At 42.6% G+C, this 20658-nt stretch overlaps 1 protein-coding gene and 2 long non-coding RNA genes across 8 annotated transcripts; 1 reads left to right on the plus strand and 2 right to left on the minus strand.

Moving 5' to 3' along the window:
• Nucleotides 1–209: 209 nt before the first annotated feature.
• On the plus strand, nt 210–9445 carry LOC135105988 (phenylalanine--tRNA ligase, mitochondrial-like). Of its 6 annotated transcripts, XR_010271083.1 has the most exons (10): nt 210–267; nt 1240–1413; nt 1817–2146; nt 2636–2767; nt 3635–3926; nt 4461–4621; nt 5256–5378; nt 5852–6082; nt 8296–9121; nt 9235–9444. XR_010271083.1 is itself a non-coding variant. In XM_064014732.1 (8 exons), the coding sequence occupies exons 2-8, from the start codon at nt 1318–1320 to the stop codon at nt 6017–6019; spliced, it is 1302 nt and encodes a 433-aa protein (XP_063870802.1). In that variant the 5' UTR covers nt 210–267; nt 1240–1317; the 3' UTR covers nt 6020–6298. The 6 variants fall into 6 exon arrangements, 4 of the variants coding, with proteins under 4 accessions (XP_063870802.1, XP_063870804.1, XP_063870805.1 ...); XR_010271082.1 differs by having other exon boundaries at nt 8296–9445; XM_064014732.1 differs by lacking the exons at nt 8296–9121; nt 9235–9444 and having other exon boundaries at nt 5852–6298.
• A 904-nt stretch (nt 9446–10349) lies between these two features.
• On the minus strand, nt 10350–12790 carry LOC135105990 (uncharacterized). The gene is made up of 2 exons (XR_010271084.1): nt 12688–12790; nt 10350–11780 (listed from the first exon to the last, which is right to left on the minus strand). It is a non-coding gene; the product is annotated as an uncharacterized LOC135105990 (long non-coding RNA).
• A 1633-nt stretch (nt 12791–14423) lies between these two features.
• Nucleotides 14424–20434, minus strand: LOC135105991 (uncharacterized). Its single transcript, XR_010271085.1, has 5 exons — nt 19764–20434; nt 19387–19648; nt 18891–19277; nt 15136–17288; nt 14424–14703 (listed from the first exon to the last, which is right to left on the minus strand). It is a non-coding gene; the product is annotated as an uncharacterized LOC135105991 (long non-coding RNA).
• Nucleotides 20435–20658: the final 224 nt, after the last annotated feature.

Genomic DNA, 20658 nt, shown 5'->3' on the forward strand with positions numbered 1-20658 from the left:
CAGCAGCAGCAGTAGTAGTAGTAGTAGTAGTAGTAGTAGTAGTAGTAGTAGTAGTAGTAGTAGCAGTAGTAGTAGTAGTAGTAGAGGTGCATAAAAACTATGTATGATGAAACCTTTCCCAAATTAGTTTTTGCTAATTTTCAGATAGAATTAAATATTGTCTATAAAAAATCCTCATAATGAATACTTATTTGTGAATAATGAAATGTAAACACAGTCCCGTTAGAACGACAAACTCGCTGCCCCCTCTTCCGCGCCTACAAGCAGGTAAGGCTGTAAGTTTTCATTATATTATTGAAATGTTAATATTTATCATCCATTCAGGTGTCCAGTTGTAGTTAATGACCAGTTTCCTGAAGACCGCATCATAGTCAATCTTGCTAGTATAATGTATGTTTCTTCATAATTCGTGTTATTGAGTCGCCTTTCCCCGTGCTCTGGGAATTTTCTGACCGGCTGGGGCAGGTAACTTGTTTTCTGTTGAGGTTAGATTACAGAGACGTCTATATGTATACCAGAGCGATAATCCCACACTGGTACGTGCATAGATAGATGTCTTAGTAATCTACCTGAATAGAAAACGAGATATGTTCAGATTAAATACTAGATGACATTTCATAGTAAAAGAAAGGTTATCAGCTTCAAATTTCTCATGTATGATGCCAACTAGAGTCGCACAACGATGTTTCAGTGTTGGATGTGTGTCCATTTAGAATTATGGGTAATATTGAAATGACATAAGGATTTTCATCCGAGGATTAGGTTAGGTTGAGACAGGTGCTGTTCTCTACTTTCACAGTGGTCCCTTCATTGTGTAGATCATGATTTTAAAAGGCATCATGATTTACCCTGAAATAATCAGTCCCAAAATTAATAGATTAGTTTCCTTAGTCTTGAGTTTGTTACCTAATTCACTTGTATCTTTCACAAAGCAGGCCTTACTCAAAAACCCTGTCACCTTGTGGATATACTCATCAATGAATGCTTCCATCTAAGATTTATGTACATCTTCTGGTCCTGATACTACTTTGCTACTTTTCTGCTTTTCAATCATTATATGTTTGGTGTGTCAGGGGTGTGTGGTTTCTCTGGATCCCTTCCTTGGTTGTTCTGGGCCTGGGAAGCTTGCCAGGTGAGGTGCAGCAAACCCCCTGAGGCAGTGTACACTAGTGACGGATTGAGGCCACCACATTCTGTCTGCAATGCTTCTATCCTGCCCTTCCTTGATCTTTATGCCAGAGTAGACAAGTTCAGTTCCTGTAAAGATCTTCATCATCAGAGCCGTAAGAGAGAGGTGAGGTGAGGCAAGGCAGCAGGATGGTGGTGGTGTGTCCCAGGATCCTGCCTGGGTGTAGGCTCTCCCAGATCACCAGACTCTTGTCCACCAAGGCAGCCTCCGTCAATGGCACTAAGGTGAGGCATTTTGGCTTTTAATTCTTTGTGCTGTTAAGGATAAGTAAAGCTTACAGAAATTTAGTTTTGAATGTTTTATCTTTTTTTCTCTTGCTGGTAACATGTAAGGGCACTCGAAATCCTCTACTTTGTATTTCAAGTGATAAACTCTTTTCTTAATAAAAGGAATCTGATTTGGTATAGTTACAATGAAAGGATTCATCTAATATTGTTAGTATTGCCTTTAAGTTCACTCTTTACCTAAACTCTAGGGGTGTAAAGAGTGTCTCTTTCCACCAGGAGTCAATGGGGCTAAGAGTGTGAGTGGTGTGCATGAGTGTGTGGTACTTCATCTGGGCCAGCCTGTGTGCTTTGCTGGCCTGGTGCATACTAGATAGATGGATAGCAGTTCACTCGCCTTCAGGTTGAAGTGCTTGGCAGGGAATACACCGGTGACCACATGACCAATGTCACACCTCACTTGTTGTCTCACATTGGCCGGGACCTGCACCTGCAGCCCCACCACCCCTTGAGGCATGTGGCCCAGCGCGTCACTCAGCACATGTACCGCCAGTACCTGTCGCCGCGCGGCAACCCGCTCTTCTCGGTGCACAGTCAGCTGCACCCTGTGGTCACAACTCACCAGAATTTTGACTCTTTGCTCATCCCCAAAGACCATGTCAGCAGGAAGAAGTCAGACAACTTTTACATCAATGAAACTCACCTTCTTCGAGCCCATACCAGTGCACACCAGGTTAGAGCTGAATCTTGGTAGTGTAACAGTGCAGTGCAAGATGTTTAGGGTGATAGTTCTTAATATTACATACCATTGAAGTCTCTACTTTTTCTTTTTTTTTTTAGTTTAAATAGTCAACATTTATTCCCCCGTGTTTGATGGTCATCCTCATATCTGATCATTTAGAAATACAGATGTTCAAATATTGTTTGTATAAAAGTTTACTATAAATAATTAACTGAACATACATAAAAGATGTGTATCACAATTATGTAGAAATGCCGTGAGCTTGAAGTAACATCTAATTATCTGTGCTGAGTCCCTGAGTGCAGAGTGTGTTGTCACCAAGTCCCTGAATGCAGAGTGTGGTGTCCCTGAGTCCGAGTGCAGAGTGTGGTGTCCCTGAGTCCCTGAGTGCAAAGTGTGGTGTCTCTGGGTTCCTGAGTGCAGAGTGTGGTGTCCCTGAGTCTGTGAGTGGTGGTGATGCAGTGTTGTTCTGTTTGGCAGAGTGAGCTGATTAGCATGGGGTTTGACAACTTCCTGGTGATTGGAGACGTGTACCGCCGTGATGACATTGACGCCTCACACTACCCTGTGTTCCACCAGCTGGAGGGTGTCAGACTCTGCACACTGAAGGAGGTAAACAATAGATGTCTTGAGGTTGTTTGGCCTAAAATGAAAGTGTTGATGTGTTATCTGAGCTGGAGTGGAGAGTAACTATTGATTTTGTTAGACTCTGAGGCTGTTTGGGGTGAAGTTGAAGTGTTGGGGGTGTTATTGAAAATCATCATCATTGGTATCATCAATATCAGTATCATTATCTTTATCATGAAAACACAAGAAAATAAGAGAAGCTGCAAGGAGCCAGTGGACCTACACATGGCAGTTCCTTTGTAAAATCTACCTACCATATCCATCTCATCATTGACAGCTGCTGGTCCACTGGGAACAGGCAAGGCTTAGTTTACTTTACTGAAAGCCATTTTCTCCCATACCCCATTTATTCTTCTCCTGTATAGATATTTTGTCATTGTATGTTAGCACTAGAGGTACATGATGAAAGTAGACTGAAGCTCTTCAAGTGATCGCATTTATTCTTCTGTGGCATATCCTTTACACTGAAGAGCATAAAAAACTTAGGGATGTAAGGGAAGCTGCAAGGAGCTATCAGGCCTATGTGTGGCAGTCCCTGAATGCAACATATGTACAGATTTCCACCTATCATCCTTGTTTATAAATTTGTCTAATCTTTCAAAGTTACTTAATGACTCAGCACTAATGGCCTGACAGTGTTCCTTTCACCTACCTATTTAACAAACAGTTCCTTCCTATCCCATTTTTAAAATTTAAATTTGTCAAGCTTGAATCCATTATTTCATGTCTTGATTACTGATTGAGAATTTTGCTTCTGTCACCCTTGTTGTATCCCCAATAATACTACATACTTTTAACTCTGATAAAACAATAATTTCTGCTTAACATTCAAAGCTCACATCTTATTTGCAGCTTTACGGGACACATCAGAACATGGATGCCTACCACTTGTTTGAGAATGGAGAGCGCACCGAAGACCACCAGGGAGTGCACAGTGCAGAGGCTGCCCGCAGGATGGAGGCAGAGCTGAAAGGATGTCTACTGGGCCTGGCCACCTCTCTGTTCGGCCAAGACACTGAGGTGCGATGGGTGGACGCTTACTTCCCCTTTACTCACCCGTCTTGGGAGCTGGAGGTGCAGATTAACGGGGAATGGGTGGAGCTGCTCGGCTGTGGCATCATGGAGCAGGAGATCCTTGCCAATGGTGATTGTTTTAACTTATTGCTGTGTGCTGTGGTCGGAAAGGCATGATGGTTAAAAGGCAAGTGTGCTTTACCAGGTGATGTGAAGGATACAGTTGAGGTATTGGGGTGAACTGAACACTGGGTGGATGTGTTCCTATAGCCAGAATGGAGAGTAATATTGATTGTTTAATTTTTGAGGCTGTTTGAGGTAAAGTTGAAGTGTTGAGGTGATCTTCTATCTGGAGTGGAGAGTAACTGTTGGTTATGTTAGGGTCTGAGGCAGTTTGAGATGAAGTTTAAGTGTTGAAGTGTTCTTGTAGCTGGAGTGGAGAGTGGCTATTGATCATGTAAAGTTTTGAGGCTGTTTGAAATGAAGTGGAAGTGCTTAGGTGATCTTCTATTTGGAGGGGAGAGTAATTATTGGTTATGTTAGGTTCTGAGGCTGTTTAAGATCAGATTGAAGTGTTGAGGTGTTTCTCTTACTTAAGTTAAGAGTAACTATTGATGATTTTAAGTTATGATTCTGGTTGAATAATTTAAGTGTGTTATTTCAGCTGGAGTGCAGGACAAAATAGGTTGGGCCTTTGGATTGGGCCTGGAGCGCTGGGCCATGAAGCTGTATGGCATCCCAGACATCAGGCTCTTCTGGTCCACTGACTTGGGCTTCCTGTCCCAGTTCCGGTTTGATGACCCGGCCACTCCGGTCACATACAAGGTGAGTTTATCTTCTGTTAACTTAAGAACATAAAAATTAAGGGAAAGAAGCCATCAGGCTTACATGTGGCATCTCTGTATGAAACATGCCTACCTATTTCCATTTATCATCCTCATCCATGAATGCGTCTACTCTTTCAAAAACTTTGACACTAACAGCCTGATTACTGAGTCTGTTACATTCATCCACCACTCTATTTGAGAACCAGTTCCTTCTCATCTCTTAAATTTAAATTTATCAAGCTTCAACTCATCATTTCTTGTCCCATCTTGATTACTGATCCTGAAGACCATTGCTTATGTTACCCTTGCTATATTCCCTATACCACTTAAAGACTTCTATTAGAGACAAAACGGGTTTTTGCATATTAATTTATCATTATCTTTTTATGCTTCTTATTTGCTCCATCGTCTTTCTGAGCACACTGTATCAAACATCATACTTAGAACTTAGAGATACATTACTGTGTGCTGGCCTGGTATATGTAGGTAAATACTTCTAATCTACTTCATTGTCTTTCCAAGTACACTATATCAGACCACCTACCTAAAACCTAAAGATACATTACTGTTTGTTATGCACTAGTATCCCCTTGACACTGTTACATATCTTATTGTCATGTTTTCTTTGTCAGGCGGTGAGCAAATACAACCCATGCATCAATGACATCAGCTTCTGGCTCCCCAAGGATCAGCAGTATGAGTCAGCAGACTTCTATGATCTTGTACGCTCAGTTGGCGGCAGTCTGGTGGAGCAGGTAGTGTTGCAGTGCTATTTTTTGCCCCATATTTAAGCTCTGTGAGCAGATAATGTTGCAGTGCTGTTTTCCCCCATTCTTTGACACTAATGCTAGTTAAGTTCAGTTGGCAGCAGTCTGGTGGAGCAAGTAATGCTGCAATGCTCTAGTTTTTTGCTGTGTTTGAAGCTGCTTGTTACATGCAAGTGTTAGGTAGCATTAAGGGATCATCATTAGAAGATTATCAGTAATTTTTGATGGTGAGATTAGATGAAAGGGAAAAATTGTTTGGATTGAAAAATCTTATGACCACATAGAGCCTCTGCATCATCTACTGTTTATCTATTTCCTTATTTTTATTGATTTTTTTCTGTCTTTCTATCTACCTATGGCTGGCAGTCTCACACAAGATGACTTAAGGGCCAAGGAACCTCACTCTCGCACACATCATTCACACTTTTTTTCTCAGTGAAGTGTATTTTTGTGTTGTACAGGTCAATTTGGTGGACAGCTTCACCCATCCCAAGAAGCAGCTCACCTCCCACTGCTACCGCATCGTGTACCGACACATGGAGCGAGTGTTGACGCAGGAGGAAGTCAATGACGTGCACAGGAAGATTGAACAAGAGGCGGCCTCCAGTTTACAGGTTTCCATCCGGTGAGAGTCAGCCTGCCATTATGCTGTCCTGCCATCCTGCTGTCCTGTCATCCTGCATGGCTCCTTAGTAAGTGTGCTGCTGTTGTTTTCCTGAATTGTCAAGTTGAATGTAGAGTGTCAGAAACTAAGCCAGTGGCCGTTTATAAGAAGCATTATTGTCCATGATGCAACATTGTATAATTCTCTGTCAATGTGAAAGTAAATAACAAATTGTATTGTAAATATAATTAACTTGTACAGAATGTGATTGTTGTTACTGTTTTTATATACAAGAACAAAACAATATCAGGTGTGTTACTTATCCTTGGTGTTATTAATTTAGATGTGTTATATATTTGTTGCCAGATAGCACTGCAGTCAGCAAACTAGTTCATAAGCTTGCTGGTGCCTCTCTTGTAATATCTGCAATGTAATGCTTAACTGAAAGATCTTGAGCTTGATGCAGGCAGGGCAATATGGGTGGGTAAGTCTCATTCCTTTGCCTCTGTTATCTAGCAATCATTAGGTACCAGGTATAAAGCAGATGTTATATCCTGCATATTGGGCAGATGGGAGGTGATTCAGTTTTAGGTCTGCCGTGGAACTCATCTGTGGCATCAAAGTGAGGAAACAGTGGCTCTAAATGGTCAGTTCCAGCACGTGCAAGGCAGGTAAACAGATACCTGGTATAAGTCAGGTGTTGTGTCCTGCATATTGGACACTGGGGATGTGATTCTCTGCTGTAGGTCTTCTGCCCTGGCACTGATCTGTGGCACCAAAGTGAGGAGAGAATTAGTTCCAGCATTACTTCAATTTTTCACTGCACTTTCACATTCACACTCATTCACACCACTCTCTTAACCCTTTGGCACCCAGCAGAGAAGATAAGGTACTCCTGCTCTCATTTTAAAAACACCTACAAGAAAGAAAACATGTTAAAAGAATGGATTTTTTTTTAATGTCTAAATACAGTAATGTCCAGATGTGACTGTTAAAACAAAAGGAAGTATCTCAGAGACATCCAAGATTAAGGAAAGGTGTGTCAGCATTAGAAGGATTACACACAGGTGGTTGTGTAGTGTCAGAACATTGAAGGCTGACCATTACCCACTCAAACCTTGTATTGGTGGTCATTTTGGTCTCATCAGTAAGGTGTTGGACTTTGCGTCTGTGAGAGTCCTGAGAGAGAGCCAGTCACTGATGAAAGCCTCTTATGGCCAGTTCACCCAGCCATCAGATCAGTTTCTTAGTCCATGTAGCTCCAGGGCAGGACATCACCCTTGGTGGTGTTTGGTTCTTCAGCTGTGAGTGTCCTGTCATATGTCTAAATTCAGAAACACCTCACTCTCTTACCATGACTGTCAATGCCACAGAGATGATCAGCTGAATTTTCAAGGGTGTTTTTCCTGTTAGTAATGTAAAAATCTTGTTAATTTGTCACTGGCATTATAAAGATACATAAAAAACCTGTGCCACTTCAACTAGAGCCTTTTGAAAATAGTGGAGGTGCAGTGGAGAAGTGTTTCAGAATATGGTTCTTAGTAGAGTGACCAGACAGAGTGATCATTTCATAATATCATGACCTTTCACCTTGCAAATTTACTGTACCTTGAAGTGAGTGAAAGGCAACAAGGAACACTTGCTTTACTTAAGTAGTGCTATACATATATTTACACAGTATAGCTCTTTGAAGCAATGACAAGGAAACACTCAAGATGCAGGCATAGAGAGGTCGTGACAGGTGTGGTGTGTGTGGAGAGGTCATGACAGATGTGTGTGTGTGTGTGTGTGTGTGTGTATGTGAGGAGAGGTCATGGCAAGTTTGGTGTGTGAGGAAAGGTCATGAGGTCGCATGTTTTGCTATTGACACCATTCAAGCCCGACATGCGAAGATCTATCATTGAGTGATATCACCGTGACTTGTTTGCCTTGCACTCATCACTACAAACCCCCAAAAATGAAGAGAAAAATGCGTTTCAACCAGAGAAAAGAGCCACATACGCGTCACGAGACACAGTGAATATTCACTCTGGTAATTAATACTGGTCATTGTTGCTGTGACCGTGAGTGAGGAGGAAAGATGCGCTTGAGATGCCAATAAGTCAATTGTCCCTGTCCGTTTTTTATGCTTGATGGAAGGCCATAAGTAAAACGCGCTCCCCGAGCAGCGTGTGCTGTCGCGACGCAAGATCGGCGTTCACTGACTGTAATAGTTGCAGAGTGAGTCCACTGTGTCGAGGGAAAAGGAGTAGATTTGAGAGCCCACATATTTCCCATACTATAATCTATTAATTGTTGCAGAATTACGCCTATAGTGTGTCGAGGAGGAAGAGAGCAGATGACGGAGCCGATGTCATCTCAATAGGTCCTGCTCTCGCCTGTTCTTGCCACCACAGAGCAGGTGTTCTTCCACTCGGACGTGCCAGTGCTCTGCGAGACGCGACGGATACTGCAGGATGAGATCACGCCCTTGACTGCTGGCTCCTGGTCCCTGTCCACTCATGAACACAAGCACTGACATCCTGCATTCCTCGCTCATTTAGTGTCTTGGCGGAAATTGAGATCTGTACTTGTCATTACAATGTGGTGTTTCTAATGTAAGACGGGTAAAGGCAAGGGAAACAAAAATTTACATATAAAAAAATCCCACCGAGGCGCCACTCCCTGAAAAAAAGTGATTATCTAAAATTGGAAGATAAGTGTCTTGAAATCTCCCTCTTGAACGAGTGTGTCATAGGAAGTCTGCAATATCTGGTTGATGTGCTGCTATAAGCTATAGTACTGTTATCTCCCTCCAGAAATTCATACTGGATATGTATTGCTTCCTGACTCCAGACGTGTGTGTGTGTGTGTGTGTGTGTGTGTGTGTGTGTTACAAGTGCCCCAGTGTGAAAGGAATAAAAAGGCAGACGTGTTTGGGAGTCTTAAACTAAAGAGAGATGGTAAGGCGGGGCACAGGACACGTATCGTAATTGTGGATATTGTTTTTAGATTGTGATTTTCAATGGGCCCTTTTTTTCAGTGTCTTTTGTTGTCCTTGCCCAGAATCACTCGTATAATTACATGAAAAGGGTACGCTAAGAATACGTGTGAGGTGCAGTTTTGTACTGACGATGCTAGGACACAGGTGAGGTTTTTTTTGATGTTTTTGATGCAATGAAGGCGTCTGAGGCACTTAAGAGAACATATTTTGTATTGACGGTGCTAGGACACGAATAAAAATTTTGTCTCTTTTTCTAGATGCAGTGAATGAGCATGGAACACCTAGAATACCATATACTGTATTACTGATGGTGCTGGAACAAGAGAGAAATTTTACGAGATCCACTCTGCTGGAAAGGAGGTGCTGTGCCGTCCTGTCCTGTGCTGTTGCTGTGCTGCGCTGTACTGTGCTGTCCCTGGGGTGGAGTAAACGGGCTGCATTGGAAGACTGGCTTTGTGCTACATGGAGTTTGGTTTTGTTTGGGCAAATAAAAGACTTAAATCTCTTTTCCTTGTTTACTTGGTGTATTAAAATGGTCTGTGGTTCACGACGAGACAGGATTGGTAAGTAGGTCATGAAGAGCATAAAAAAAAGTAAGATAATCTAAATAAATAAATGAAATGAATAAAAAAATCCGGAGTAAAAAATAATATTCGAAGTCAAAAGTCGGGAAAACTTACCACGGATTCGGGGAAGTGAGTTGATGAATCACGGCCAAGGATACGGAGAAGCCGAACGAAGTAGAAACGTAGATCAAAACAAACTCAAATATAGGTCAATGGACTCGCCCTGTGTCCTCCCCTGCTGTGAATATGGACTCGCCCACCCTAACAAGCTATTATAACTCAAGGTCAAATGACAGTGAAAGTGAAGGCGAAACAAACTCAAATGTAGGTCAAGGTCACACAATGGACTCGCCCTGTGTCCTCCCCTACTACGAAAATGGATTTGCCCACCCTAACAAGCAATTATAACTCAAGGTCGAATGACAGTGAAAGTGAAGGCGAAACAAACTCAAATGTAGGTCAAGGTCACACAATGGACTCGCCCTGTGTCCTCCCCTGCTATGGAAATGGACTCTCCCACCCTAACAAGCTATTCCCTCACCTCCTTCCTCTTTAACAAGCCCTCTCTTTCCTTCTACCCAGTCTGTTAATGGACTCGACCAGTACCACCTCCAGCATCTTTCCTCCCCCACTCTGATAATGGCTTCGCTTCGTACGATTGTTTCACTGACTACTCGTATCTTGAAACACGCTATTAATGATCCAAAGTGGTTGGATATTAGAAGCGTCCATTGCCGGAGTGTTGGGGAGGACGCCGGTGGTGATACGCGGTGTAGTAGTAAATGCCACGTTGGGTATTAAGACGCTTTATAACAGTGTGCAGTTTTATTCAGCCTCTATTTTTACCTACTGGAGTCCGGAGCTGCTTCATAAGGGTATTTGATTTCTTCTGTTTCATTTGTCAAGACAGTAGCGCGTCCTGCAATATGATCAAATACGAGTAGTGTCACCGTACGAGGTATTCTGCTGCAGAGATGTTAACAATGCGTGAAGGACTTCGGGGCATAGCAGCCTTATTCTTCTTGCTTTCTTGTGCGAGGTCACTGCCAAGGTTCGTGTTCAGCAGTATAATGAAGAAGTCAGATGGTGTCACTGTATGAAATGTGTTCTGCCGAGATATTCAATCTCTGAAGATTTCGGGTCATAACAGCCTCGTTCTATCTTTTCATACGGCTTTTCATCCTCACTTCATATCCGATACAGTCTGCGTTTGCCTGCTACTCTTACTTCCTCGCACAGCAATCAACATTCACCTCATGACAGATGCAATCTGCGTTTGCTTGCTTTTAGGGAGAATTACGTGACATTCACCCACTTCTCTTACAACGTTCATTCATTCAAACACAGGAAATCATAATTAACTAGCAAACAACGCTGATAACTCACGACTTATTGAAATATGCACATTAACTGCCCTTTCTAAACAACATTACTTCACTGTTTCTGATAAGATTCATTTAAACACAGGAACATCATACTTAATTATAAAAACTGATAATCCATGCTTTACGGACACTGACAAGTAAGCTGCACTTTCTATGCAACATTACGCTACTGTTACTGATAGACGTAAGATTCATTCAGGCAAACAAAGGAACATCATACTTGGCTAGAAATCATTGATAACTCATGATTTACGGACACTGATAAGTAAACTACACTTTCTAAGCCACATTACGTCACCACCACTGGTAAACGTTAAAGCCAAAAAGTACGCAGGAAACTAATTACCGTCACAGACAACGACGTAACTGATTTCTTACTGTACATATTTCATAAAGACGACGAGTTAAAAGAATGTCAGGTGTGAAAATGTGCTTAACACTTATTCTCCTGCATACTGACAAGCATCTCACTCACATACTGACAAGCATCTCTCTCACATATTGACAAACATCTCAAATGCACAAAGCTCACTATGTTGAGAAAACCATTCTGTTTGTTAAGCGTCTATAGCGTCTGCAGGGTTTTGTTGGAAGTTTGGATGGTCTGAGTCCGGGTTCGTTTCTAGATGCTTGGATGGTCTGGCTGCAGGCTCGTCTCTAGGCTTGGGAGGTCTGGCCCAGGTTCGTTCCTGCAGGAGAGACAGAGGAATACCGCCGCCAAGTCTTGTTAGATGCTTGTGACTTCCTCCTTGACCTCCTCCTGCTTCTGGTTGCATTAAGTTCAGGAGATTAAGGGAAGCTAGTCTTTGTTTCCATTGCTAAGAAACGCGTGTGGGCTTTGAACCTGGTGACCTGAAAAGTAAAGAATATGGGATTAGAAATTTATTGCATTGAAACTTTATCGTATTTAGTGTTTAATGTTATCGTGTTTAGTGTTTGATTTTAAGTTCTAAAAAAATAGAACAGAGAAGAAGGAACTGTCTCTCTCCACCTCCATTGTTTCCTGCTCTCTCCACCCACTGGCTCTTTCTACTTCCATCCACTATCTTTTTCCTCCATCCACCGTCACCAACCATCATCTGTTGCCTCCGTCTCCTCTACCCACTGTCTGACACCATCCTCCACTTACCTTCCCTCCTCTTCCATCTACTGCCTTCTGTCTCCTCCACCCACTGTCACTTCACCTACACCTATTGTCTCCTATCTCCTCCACCCAAGCCTCCCGTCTCCTCCACCTATCTTCCCTCACCTCCACCTACCGTCTCATGTCTCTTCCACCCATTGTTGTGAATTTTTACGTGGCAAGTAGCTGGAATGTGACGCAATAATTACGACGAATTATATCCAAAATAATAGAGATTAATCCACCCGAGTAAGACTGATATGATAGTGTAATGAGAAGTATAGTATTTTGCTCACCAGAAAAAAAAGAAAAATGAAAATAAAGGTTTCATTCGACAGAGTAAGACTGACATGGTACTGGAAATTCCCTCAACCCATGCGCTATATGATAAGTATAACATTCTACTCAGCAATGGGAAAAAAAAAGTATCAATCACCAGAGTAATCCTAACGTGATACTGGAAAAAAAAAATCCCCAACCGGTGTCCTTCCTATACGTGTAACAATTAAGTACTACATCATTTTATTCACCAGAGAAAAATTAAAAAAAAGTATAATTCGCCAGAGTAAGCCTGACGTGATACTGGAAAAGTCCCCAACAAGTACTATATAATGATACGTACAATATTTCACTCACCAGAAAATAAAAGTTTCATCCGCCCTAGAGAGACTGATTTGATACTGGAAACTTCCCCGGCCGTTATACAGTCCTGGCCAACACTAGGGAAGAGGCATCTAGAGTTCTAGACTGACCCTCCCAGCTTCGTTTCCCTTGAGCCTAAACCATAACTGTTTCGAATCCCTTGTTCCCTCGTTGGGATTACGTCATTATATTACAACTAACAGACAGACAAGAAGAAACCGATACAGACAGACAGACAGACAGACAGACAGGAATACACATACGAACTGACAAATATATACATAGATATACACAAACAACTCAGACATAGACACTGATAGACAGAGACATAAGGACACACACACACCAAAGAAAAAGAGAAGCTGTCAGCAGGAGTCACAGTGAGGGAGGTGCGGGAGGAATGAGTGACGCGCGGGTCCATTACCCCCCCCCAGTACCTCGTGACACCCGTAACGGAGAACCCACCTGAACAAAGAAACTCAATAAGCCACAACTCATTCATTCTGCATGGTGAAAATAACAAACCAGCTGTCACTCCCTGGGTCGCCTCCCACTACACCTTCTGGAGTGTTCGCTGTGCCTCTTCGCTAGGTTGCTGGTCTGTTTATACTACGCCGCTCTGCCACGTCCCTCTCAGCTGAGCGAGACACCGTATCTATGCCACAGAAAGACGACGACACTCTGAGCCTCCAAATGCAGAAATGCTTACCGGCGTCATGAACCAAGGATATTAAAAGATAAACGTGTCATTGCAAATCTTTCATCTCTTCTCCTCAAAGAATGAAAAATACAACTCGGGGCAATAAAAATGAATAGTCTATCTTAAGAAAATATTGTACTTCATGTTAATTTATACCCTGACGAAAAGTTCCGCTCTAAGTCCTAAGTGGTTCCTAGGTACTTCAATACCTTTCTATATATTTATCTATTCTTTGTTGCTTGTTTGTGTCATGTGTTCTAGGGGCCTTTCTGAATCCCCTGCCGAGTGTATAACTATTCATTTTTATTTAGTTTGTCTGCTGGCAATGGGAAAGACAATAATAATCCAACAACAACCTGATATATTTAGTTTTTGCAAATAACGGGTGACAAAATTTATAACATGTATTAATAAGATTTTTTATTTAGTGTATTTTTAAATGTTGCACTGTTAGTGAAAATGGTATACTTCATAATAACGAAGTGTACTGTTCGAATAATAATAACGTTGTTATATTTTGACAATCCGTGAAGCTTTTTTTTTTTTTATTTATTTTTTTATTATTTGGCAATCAAATTTTATCTTTTCTATGGTTCGGTTAGTTTCAGGTATTATTATTATTATTAATTGTGATCATTTACATAATTTTCTTCTCTCTGCGGCAATTGTTTCTAAATAGTCGTTGGCGTTTTCTCTGCAGTGCGACGCAATTTTATCTGAGCCACAAGTCACAACCTTCACCGCACCCGCTAGAAATAATTACAGAGCGACACGCAATACAAGGAAGCGATGCTCATTTGAGTGAAGATAAATACTTGTGTTAATCGCTCAGCTCTTCTGCATAGATCTTAAAGTTATGCGCTCATAAACAAAAGAAAAAGAAAATGAAAAAAAGAAATGCAACCTGGACTTATCTTAGTTTTGGTTTAGCTTGATACCTCACATCAGATATTTTCCATCGCACTCAGCCGAAACCAGTTAGTAAGGATAAGGAAAGATTTATTTACTTATTTATTTTCATGCAGGGAGAACTGAGGAAGGAAAAAAAAAAAAAAAAACAGGCACAATGAAGGTGTCTGTTCCTGAAGAAGTTACATTGCGAAGTGTCTTGCTACTGGTGAAAAAGGCGCAGATTCCCACACAGGGGTCTTACACTTGCATCACTGAGCACCTGCGTCCCGTCTTGGAGGTGAAGACAGGCCGCCTGCGAGACAAGTAGACGAGGATGTTGCTTCTGTGCGAGTCTGTTTCGCTCCCCGGGCGTGGCTGGTGCCTCAAACACAGCGAGTAATGCTTGGTGCCGTCACTCTCTGCAAAGGTCGTCCTCTGCTGGGCCCTCATTACGCTCCCCCTCCTCCTCCTCCTCCCCTCTCCACTCTCTTCCCTCTCCTGTTGCTACTACACTGTTATTATTCAATCTTCTCCTCTGTATCTTTCTTAAATGGGCCTGTGTGTCTGCCTGTCCGTGCCTCTGCGTCTGTAAATGCTTCTCAGTACAGTGGAATCAGTCACGCAGCGGAACAGTACTAGACTGAAAAGATATTATGTCTCCATACCTGTCAGACATCTGCCCTGCACAAGAATGACTGAGCATTACTGTGGCTCAGCAGACAGCAGTGAGGGGCAGTGTCCACCAGATATTCAAAGCTACCGCGGCAATGTAATAAGAGTAAAGGAGGTATGATAGTAAAAACAAAAAAAAAAAAAGGAGCTATGAAAAAAAGTCAGATACCTTCAAATACCTTACGTAAAGCCACTCGTGTCTCCAAACATCATTCTTGGTAGTAGCGATCAACCTCTCCCGCCCACGCTATCATATGGCCTGAGTGGCAGGGCAGCAGCAGGATCTGTATTGTAAAACACTTTGGACTCTCACAGTAGGAATTTTCAAAGGCTATCATTAATCGGGTTCACATGGAGGTTTGTACTAGTGAGGCTGCAGAACACGTGTTAAACTATCACTAGAACCATGAAAACATCACTGAAAATCTCAATAATTTTCACTAGATCCTGTTGAGAGCATTCCAAGGTTTTGGAACTTATCGATAAGTGTCCAGGTCTTTTCGTGAAGGGTGTCGTCAGAAAGCTAATGAGGTACAGCAGCGTAGCCCCTGTCATCTGGTGCGCTTACCCATTACTTGACTCACAAATTCGATGGAAACCAACAACATTAGACTGATATAGTTTTCAACATTGAGTGAGCTGTATCCTGGATTAAAGAGTGGGGTGACAGATGCTTTTCAATTGACGTGAGGGCCGGAGTGGAGGAACACTGAATCATAATGGTTAAGTGGTGGAGGATACAGAGCAAGTACTGAAATAGAGAAACATTATACATCTGGCAACGTGCCCTTCTTGGTTCAGCCTTCTCGAAACACTCGAATCCTTGGGAAACACTTGCACATGACTTAGATGTCTAGTGGGTGACTCAAGAGGAGACAGAACATGATGAGATGACAAAGGGATTATGACATTTGAGACATCAAGCCATCAACTGCATCAGCACATGTGGAGTGGGCTGTACATTTCATCGAGAGAGAGTCATTCTTACTCCAACAGCAGCTTGCAAATAAACGTGCTTAACAATACGTTCGAGTAATGAAGTGTTGCGCCGTGAGAGTATAATCTTTTGCTAAATAAGGGAAGGTTGCAAGTCTCCTAACGCAGTGGTCTGAGGTTCATAACGGTGGTCTTCTTATACTGACAAACGCTGCAGATCTTTAATGTTCCGAGAATATGTTTGTGTTCCCGTGCACGAGTGGCTATTTCAGAAGGCCAGACACTACCAGCCACACCGATACGTCTCCCAGGTCGTGAACACAGATGCTCACCAAGAAGTCAGTTAGCCACTACATATGACAATTGCCATTTCATTAACTAGTTTCCACTCGTGAGAGATTACAGAGGGAGTCTGATAGAATCTTTTATAGAATAAAGTTAGATAAGAGTTGTCCGTGTGTAGCAGAATATGATGGATCCCAGAATATTCCGAAGTTCGCTCACTTGTATACTCACCATTAAGTCTGGTAACCGCTACACGCATACCTGTCACTTTACTGAACTTGTCCCCAATCTGTCATTTAACACTCAAGGAGCCCGTCACGTTTTCCAACACCCGGGCGACACTTCTCCGATCTATAATTTTCTTTTTACGTGTAAAAGATTCCATTAGTTCCCTTATAGTGAAAGAGTCCATCACGCTTTCCAGCACACGGGTATTACTTCTAACTCTAAACTTTCTTCTATAAATTGTTCTACAAGTTCCGTAAATTGAGTCTGCCATGTTTTTCAACACTCGGTTAACACACATCTTGAACATAACTTTCTATAAATGATTTTGTTAGTCTCCGTAAAGTGACATTGTCCATCACGTATAGGGGACGATTCTATTTGTCTCCGCAATGTGATAGTCAATCATGCTTCCTATCACGAGTATACGTGTCTATCTCAAGACTACTTAGATTATTTTCTTTATTTTACATTCACTTTTACTGTTTTCAATCACTTACCATCCTGCTCACGGACACCCGGTACACTAAGGATATTCCGTATTCAGTTTAGCGTCTCCTTCCACCCTTCTCATTTGTACGCCACAGTAGGAGTGCCACAGACTAGAACAACTAGACTGATACAAACAGAGACAGACAGACAGACAGTGACAGAGGCAGGCAAACAGACAGAACACACACACACACACACACACACACACACACACACACACACACACACACACACACGGTTACTAAAAAAACTCCGAAAATAAATACATCGATGTATTTTCAAACACCGACAACATTGAATCACGAGAACACAAGATAATATTTGGTGCACACTCATCATCAGCCTCGCGTCATCTTCATCGTCACTAGCAGCGTGTCATCTCCACCATCATGACCTGTATAGAGAGAGAGAGAGAGAGAGAGAGAGAGAGAGAGAGAGAGAGAGAGAGAGAGAGATTTAACCTGCAAGAGAGAGAGAGGGATATTTAACCTGCAAGAGAGAGAGAGGGATATTTAACCTGCAAGAGAGGGATATTTAACCTGCAAAAGAGAGAGAGGGATATTTAACCTGCAAGAGAGAGAGAGGGATATTTAACCTGCAAAAGAGAGAGAGGGATATTTAACCTGCAAGAGAGAGAGAGGGATATTTAACCTGCAAAAGAGAGAGAGAGGGATATTTAACCTGCAAAAGAGAGGGAGAGGGATATTTAACCTGCAAAAGAGAGGGAGAGGGATATTTAACCTGCAAGAGAGAGAGAGGGATATTTAAACCTGCAAAAGAGAGGGAGAGGGATATTTAACCTGCAAAAGAGAGGGAGAGGGATATTTAACCTGCAAAAGAGAGGGAGAGGGATATTTAACCTGCAAAAGAGAGGGAGAGGGATATTTAACCTGCAAAAGAGAGGGAGAGGGATATTTAACCTGCAAAAGAGAGGGAGAGGGATATTTAACCTGCAAAAGAGAGGGAGAGGGATATTTAACCTGCAAAAGAGAGGGAGAGGGATATTTAACCTGCAAAAGAGAGGGAGAGGGATATTTAACCTGCAAAAGAGAGAGAGGGATATTTAACCTGCAAAAGAGAGAGAGAGGGATATTTAACCTGCAAAAGAGAGAGAGAGGGATATTTAACCTGCAAAAGAGAGGGATATTTAACCTGCAAGAGAGAGAGAGGGATATTTAACCTGCAAAAGAGAGGGAGAGGGATATTTAACCTGCAAAAGAGAGGGAGAGGGATATTTAACCTGCAAAAGAGAGGGAGAGGGATATTTAACCTGCAAAAGAGAGGGAGAGGGATATTTAACCTGCAAAAGAGAGGGAGAGGGATATTTAACCTGCAAAAGAGAGGGAGAGGAATATTTAACCTGCAAGAGAGGGAGAGGGATATTTAACCTGCAAAAGAGAGAGAGAGGGATATTTAACCTGCAAGAGAGAGAGGGATATTTAACCTGCAAGAGAGAGGGATATTTAACCTGCAAGAGAGGGATATTTAACCTGCAAAAGAGAGAGAGGGATATTTAACCTGCAAGAGAGGGATATTTAACCTGCAAGAGAGAGTAATATTCAACCTGCAAGAGAGAGAGAGCGAGTGAGTTAACCTGCAAGAGAGAGAGAGAGAGAGAGAGTGAGTTAACCTGCAAGAGAGCGAGCGAGTTAACCTGCAAGAGAGAGCGAGCGAGTTAACCTGCAAGAGAGAGAGCGAGTTAACCTGCAAGAGAGAGAGAGAGAGAGAGAGAGAGAGAGAGAGAGAGAGAGAGAGAGAGAGAGAGAGAGAGAGAGAGAGAGAGAGTTAACCTGCAAGAGAGTGAATGAGTTAACCTGCAAGAGAGAGAGAGAGAGAGAGAGAGAGAGAGAGAGAGAGTTAACCTGCAAGAGAGTGAATGAAACCTGCAAGAGAGAGAGAGAGAGAGAGAGAGAGAGAGAGAGAGAGAGAGAGAGAGAGAGAGAGAGAGTTAACCTGTAAAAAAAGGATTAAGTGAAGCAGAACCGCTTTTCCGTACCTTTGAAAATGGCTGCCATCATCAGAGCGTCTTGTCTTTATTGTTCTCTATCTTCTATTTACTGCGTCTCTTGGCTGTTCTGATCCAACACCTTTGCTACGTCTTCATTTCTTATTTCTTCTCTATTCACTCTGTTTCTATCCAAGTTTCCCTCGTCTTCCTCAGTTCCTTCCCTTTCTCTACCATCAGTCCACATCTTTCCTCCCACACGTTCTCTTTTTCAAGTTTCCCTCGTCTTCCTCAGTTCCTTCCCTTTCTCTACCATCAGTCCACGTCTTTCCTCCCACACATTCTCTTTTTCATCTCCCTTCAGTCTCTAGAACTCGTGTACGCGCACCACCTCGGTTGATACGTCTGGAGTATCACTATTTCAACTCCCACGTACCACTGTAAAATACAAGGAAGTATTGAGTGTGTAGCAGATAAGACCTAAACACCACACTACATAAAGAACAAGAGCATTGTGTAATCATTTATAGAATCATCCAGCACTTACCCAGATGAATGCAGCACTCCACCAGCCCCAGCACTGCTTCCCCAACACAACAATTAGTTACAACTAGTGGCCGCCAGCAAGGTACACTCTAGGGCTGTACTCTGGAAAAAGTCAGAATGATGAGTGTACCTGGAAGGGAAGCAAGGTTAGCAGCCTATTCTCCTATCGCCTAACGCCCTAAGAGACTGTAGCTTTACTTAACTTGCTAGAGAGGTGCTCCAATCTGTCCCTCGATGGCGATGAGCTGCACAGGGGTACTCACCTGCAGAAGAAAAGGAGAGAAACATTAATGACTTGCCTCAAATTATAAACAAATGTGATCAGTCAATTAAGCTCAGCACAATACTAGTGTCTATTTGACAGTAGGCATTACTCACCAAACAGACGAAAGCAGCTTAACCAGCCGTGGAAGTTCACACGGCTGCTATTCTGTGATTTTGCGTTCGAGCTCCGGTCAGGTTCAACTCTTATCACTGTTGTTAAACGTTACTGCCCTTGTCAGGAAGGATAAATCAGCCAGCAGGGTCTTCTTGCTGACGCAGCCATGGCTTAGGCTGACTCAGGCCTCCTGTGGGTGAGAGGGGCCCTGGACTACCCATCATGCACATGACGGGTAGTTATGGGGTTCACATTTTTCCGGTCTGAGGCTAGACACTGATCAAGTTATCGTACGCTAAGTTCCCAAGCGATGAATCACTAGTTGCCCCGCCCCTCAGCCAGCACCATCCACAGCAAGACACTGATTTATAGTTACCGCACGCTAACAAGCAGTCGGTCACAAGCGAACGCCGCACCGCTCACAAACCACACATCGCATAGGGCTAGACACTAGTCACGTTAAGTTAACAAGCAATTAGTCAGTAGTTGACGCGTCACTCACAATACACCCACCACCTTACACCTAAACACTAAGTTAACACACTAATAAACAATCAGTTACAAGTGAACGCCGCTCACAACAAACCACCTGCGGTGTAACAAGTTAACAAGCGATTAGTCACCAATTGACGCGTCGCCGCACACTGTCCCGCACCACACGCAACCTCCGGACGGATACGAACTAAACCTACAAACTGGCAAGGGCTCATATATATAGACTCAGTCTGTCTTCGAAACCATTGATGCTCCTTGAATAAACACATTCAAGTCTTATGCGCTCGTGTAAAGACATTGTGGCAATATAATTGTCAAAATTGTGTTCACTGACATACATTTGAGTGTTTAAAATCAAGAAGAGAATAATAGAAAGTGATGAAAAGGTAATAAATGAAA

The sequence above is a fragment of the Scylla paramamosain genome, chromosome 12 (assembly GCF_035594125.1).
Source record: "Scylla paramamosain isolate STU-SP2022 chromosome 12, ASM3559412v1, whole genome shotgun sequence".
NCBI classification, from domain to species: Eukaryota; Metazoa; Arthropoda; class Malacostraca; order Decapoda; family Portunidae; genus Scylla; species Scylla paramamosain.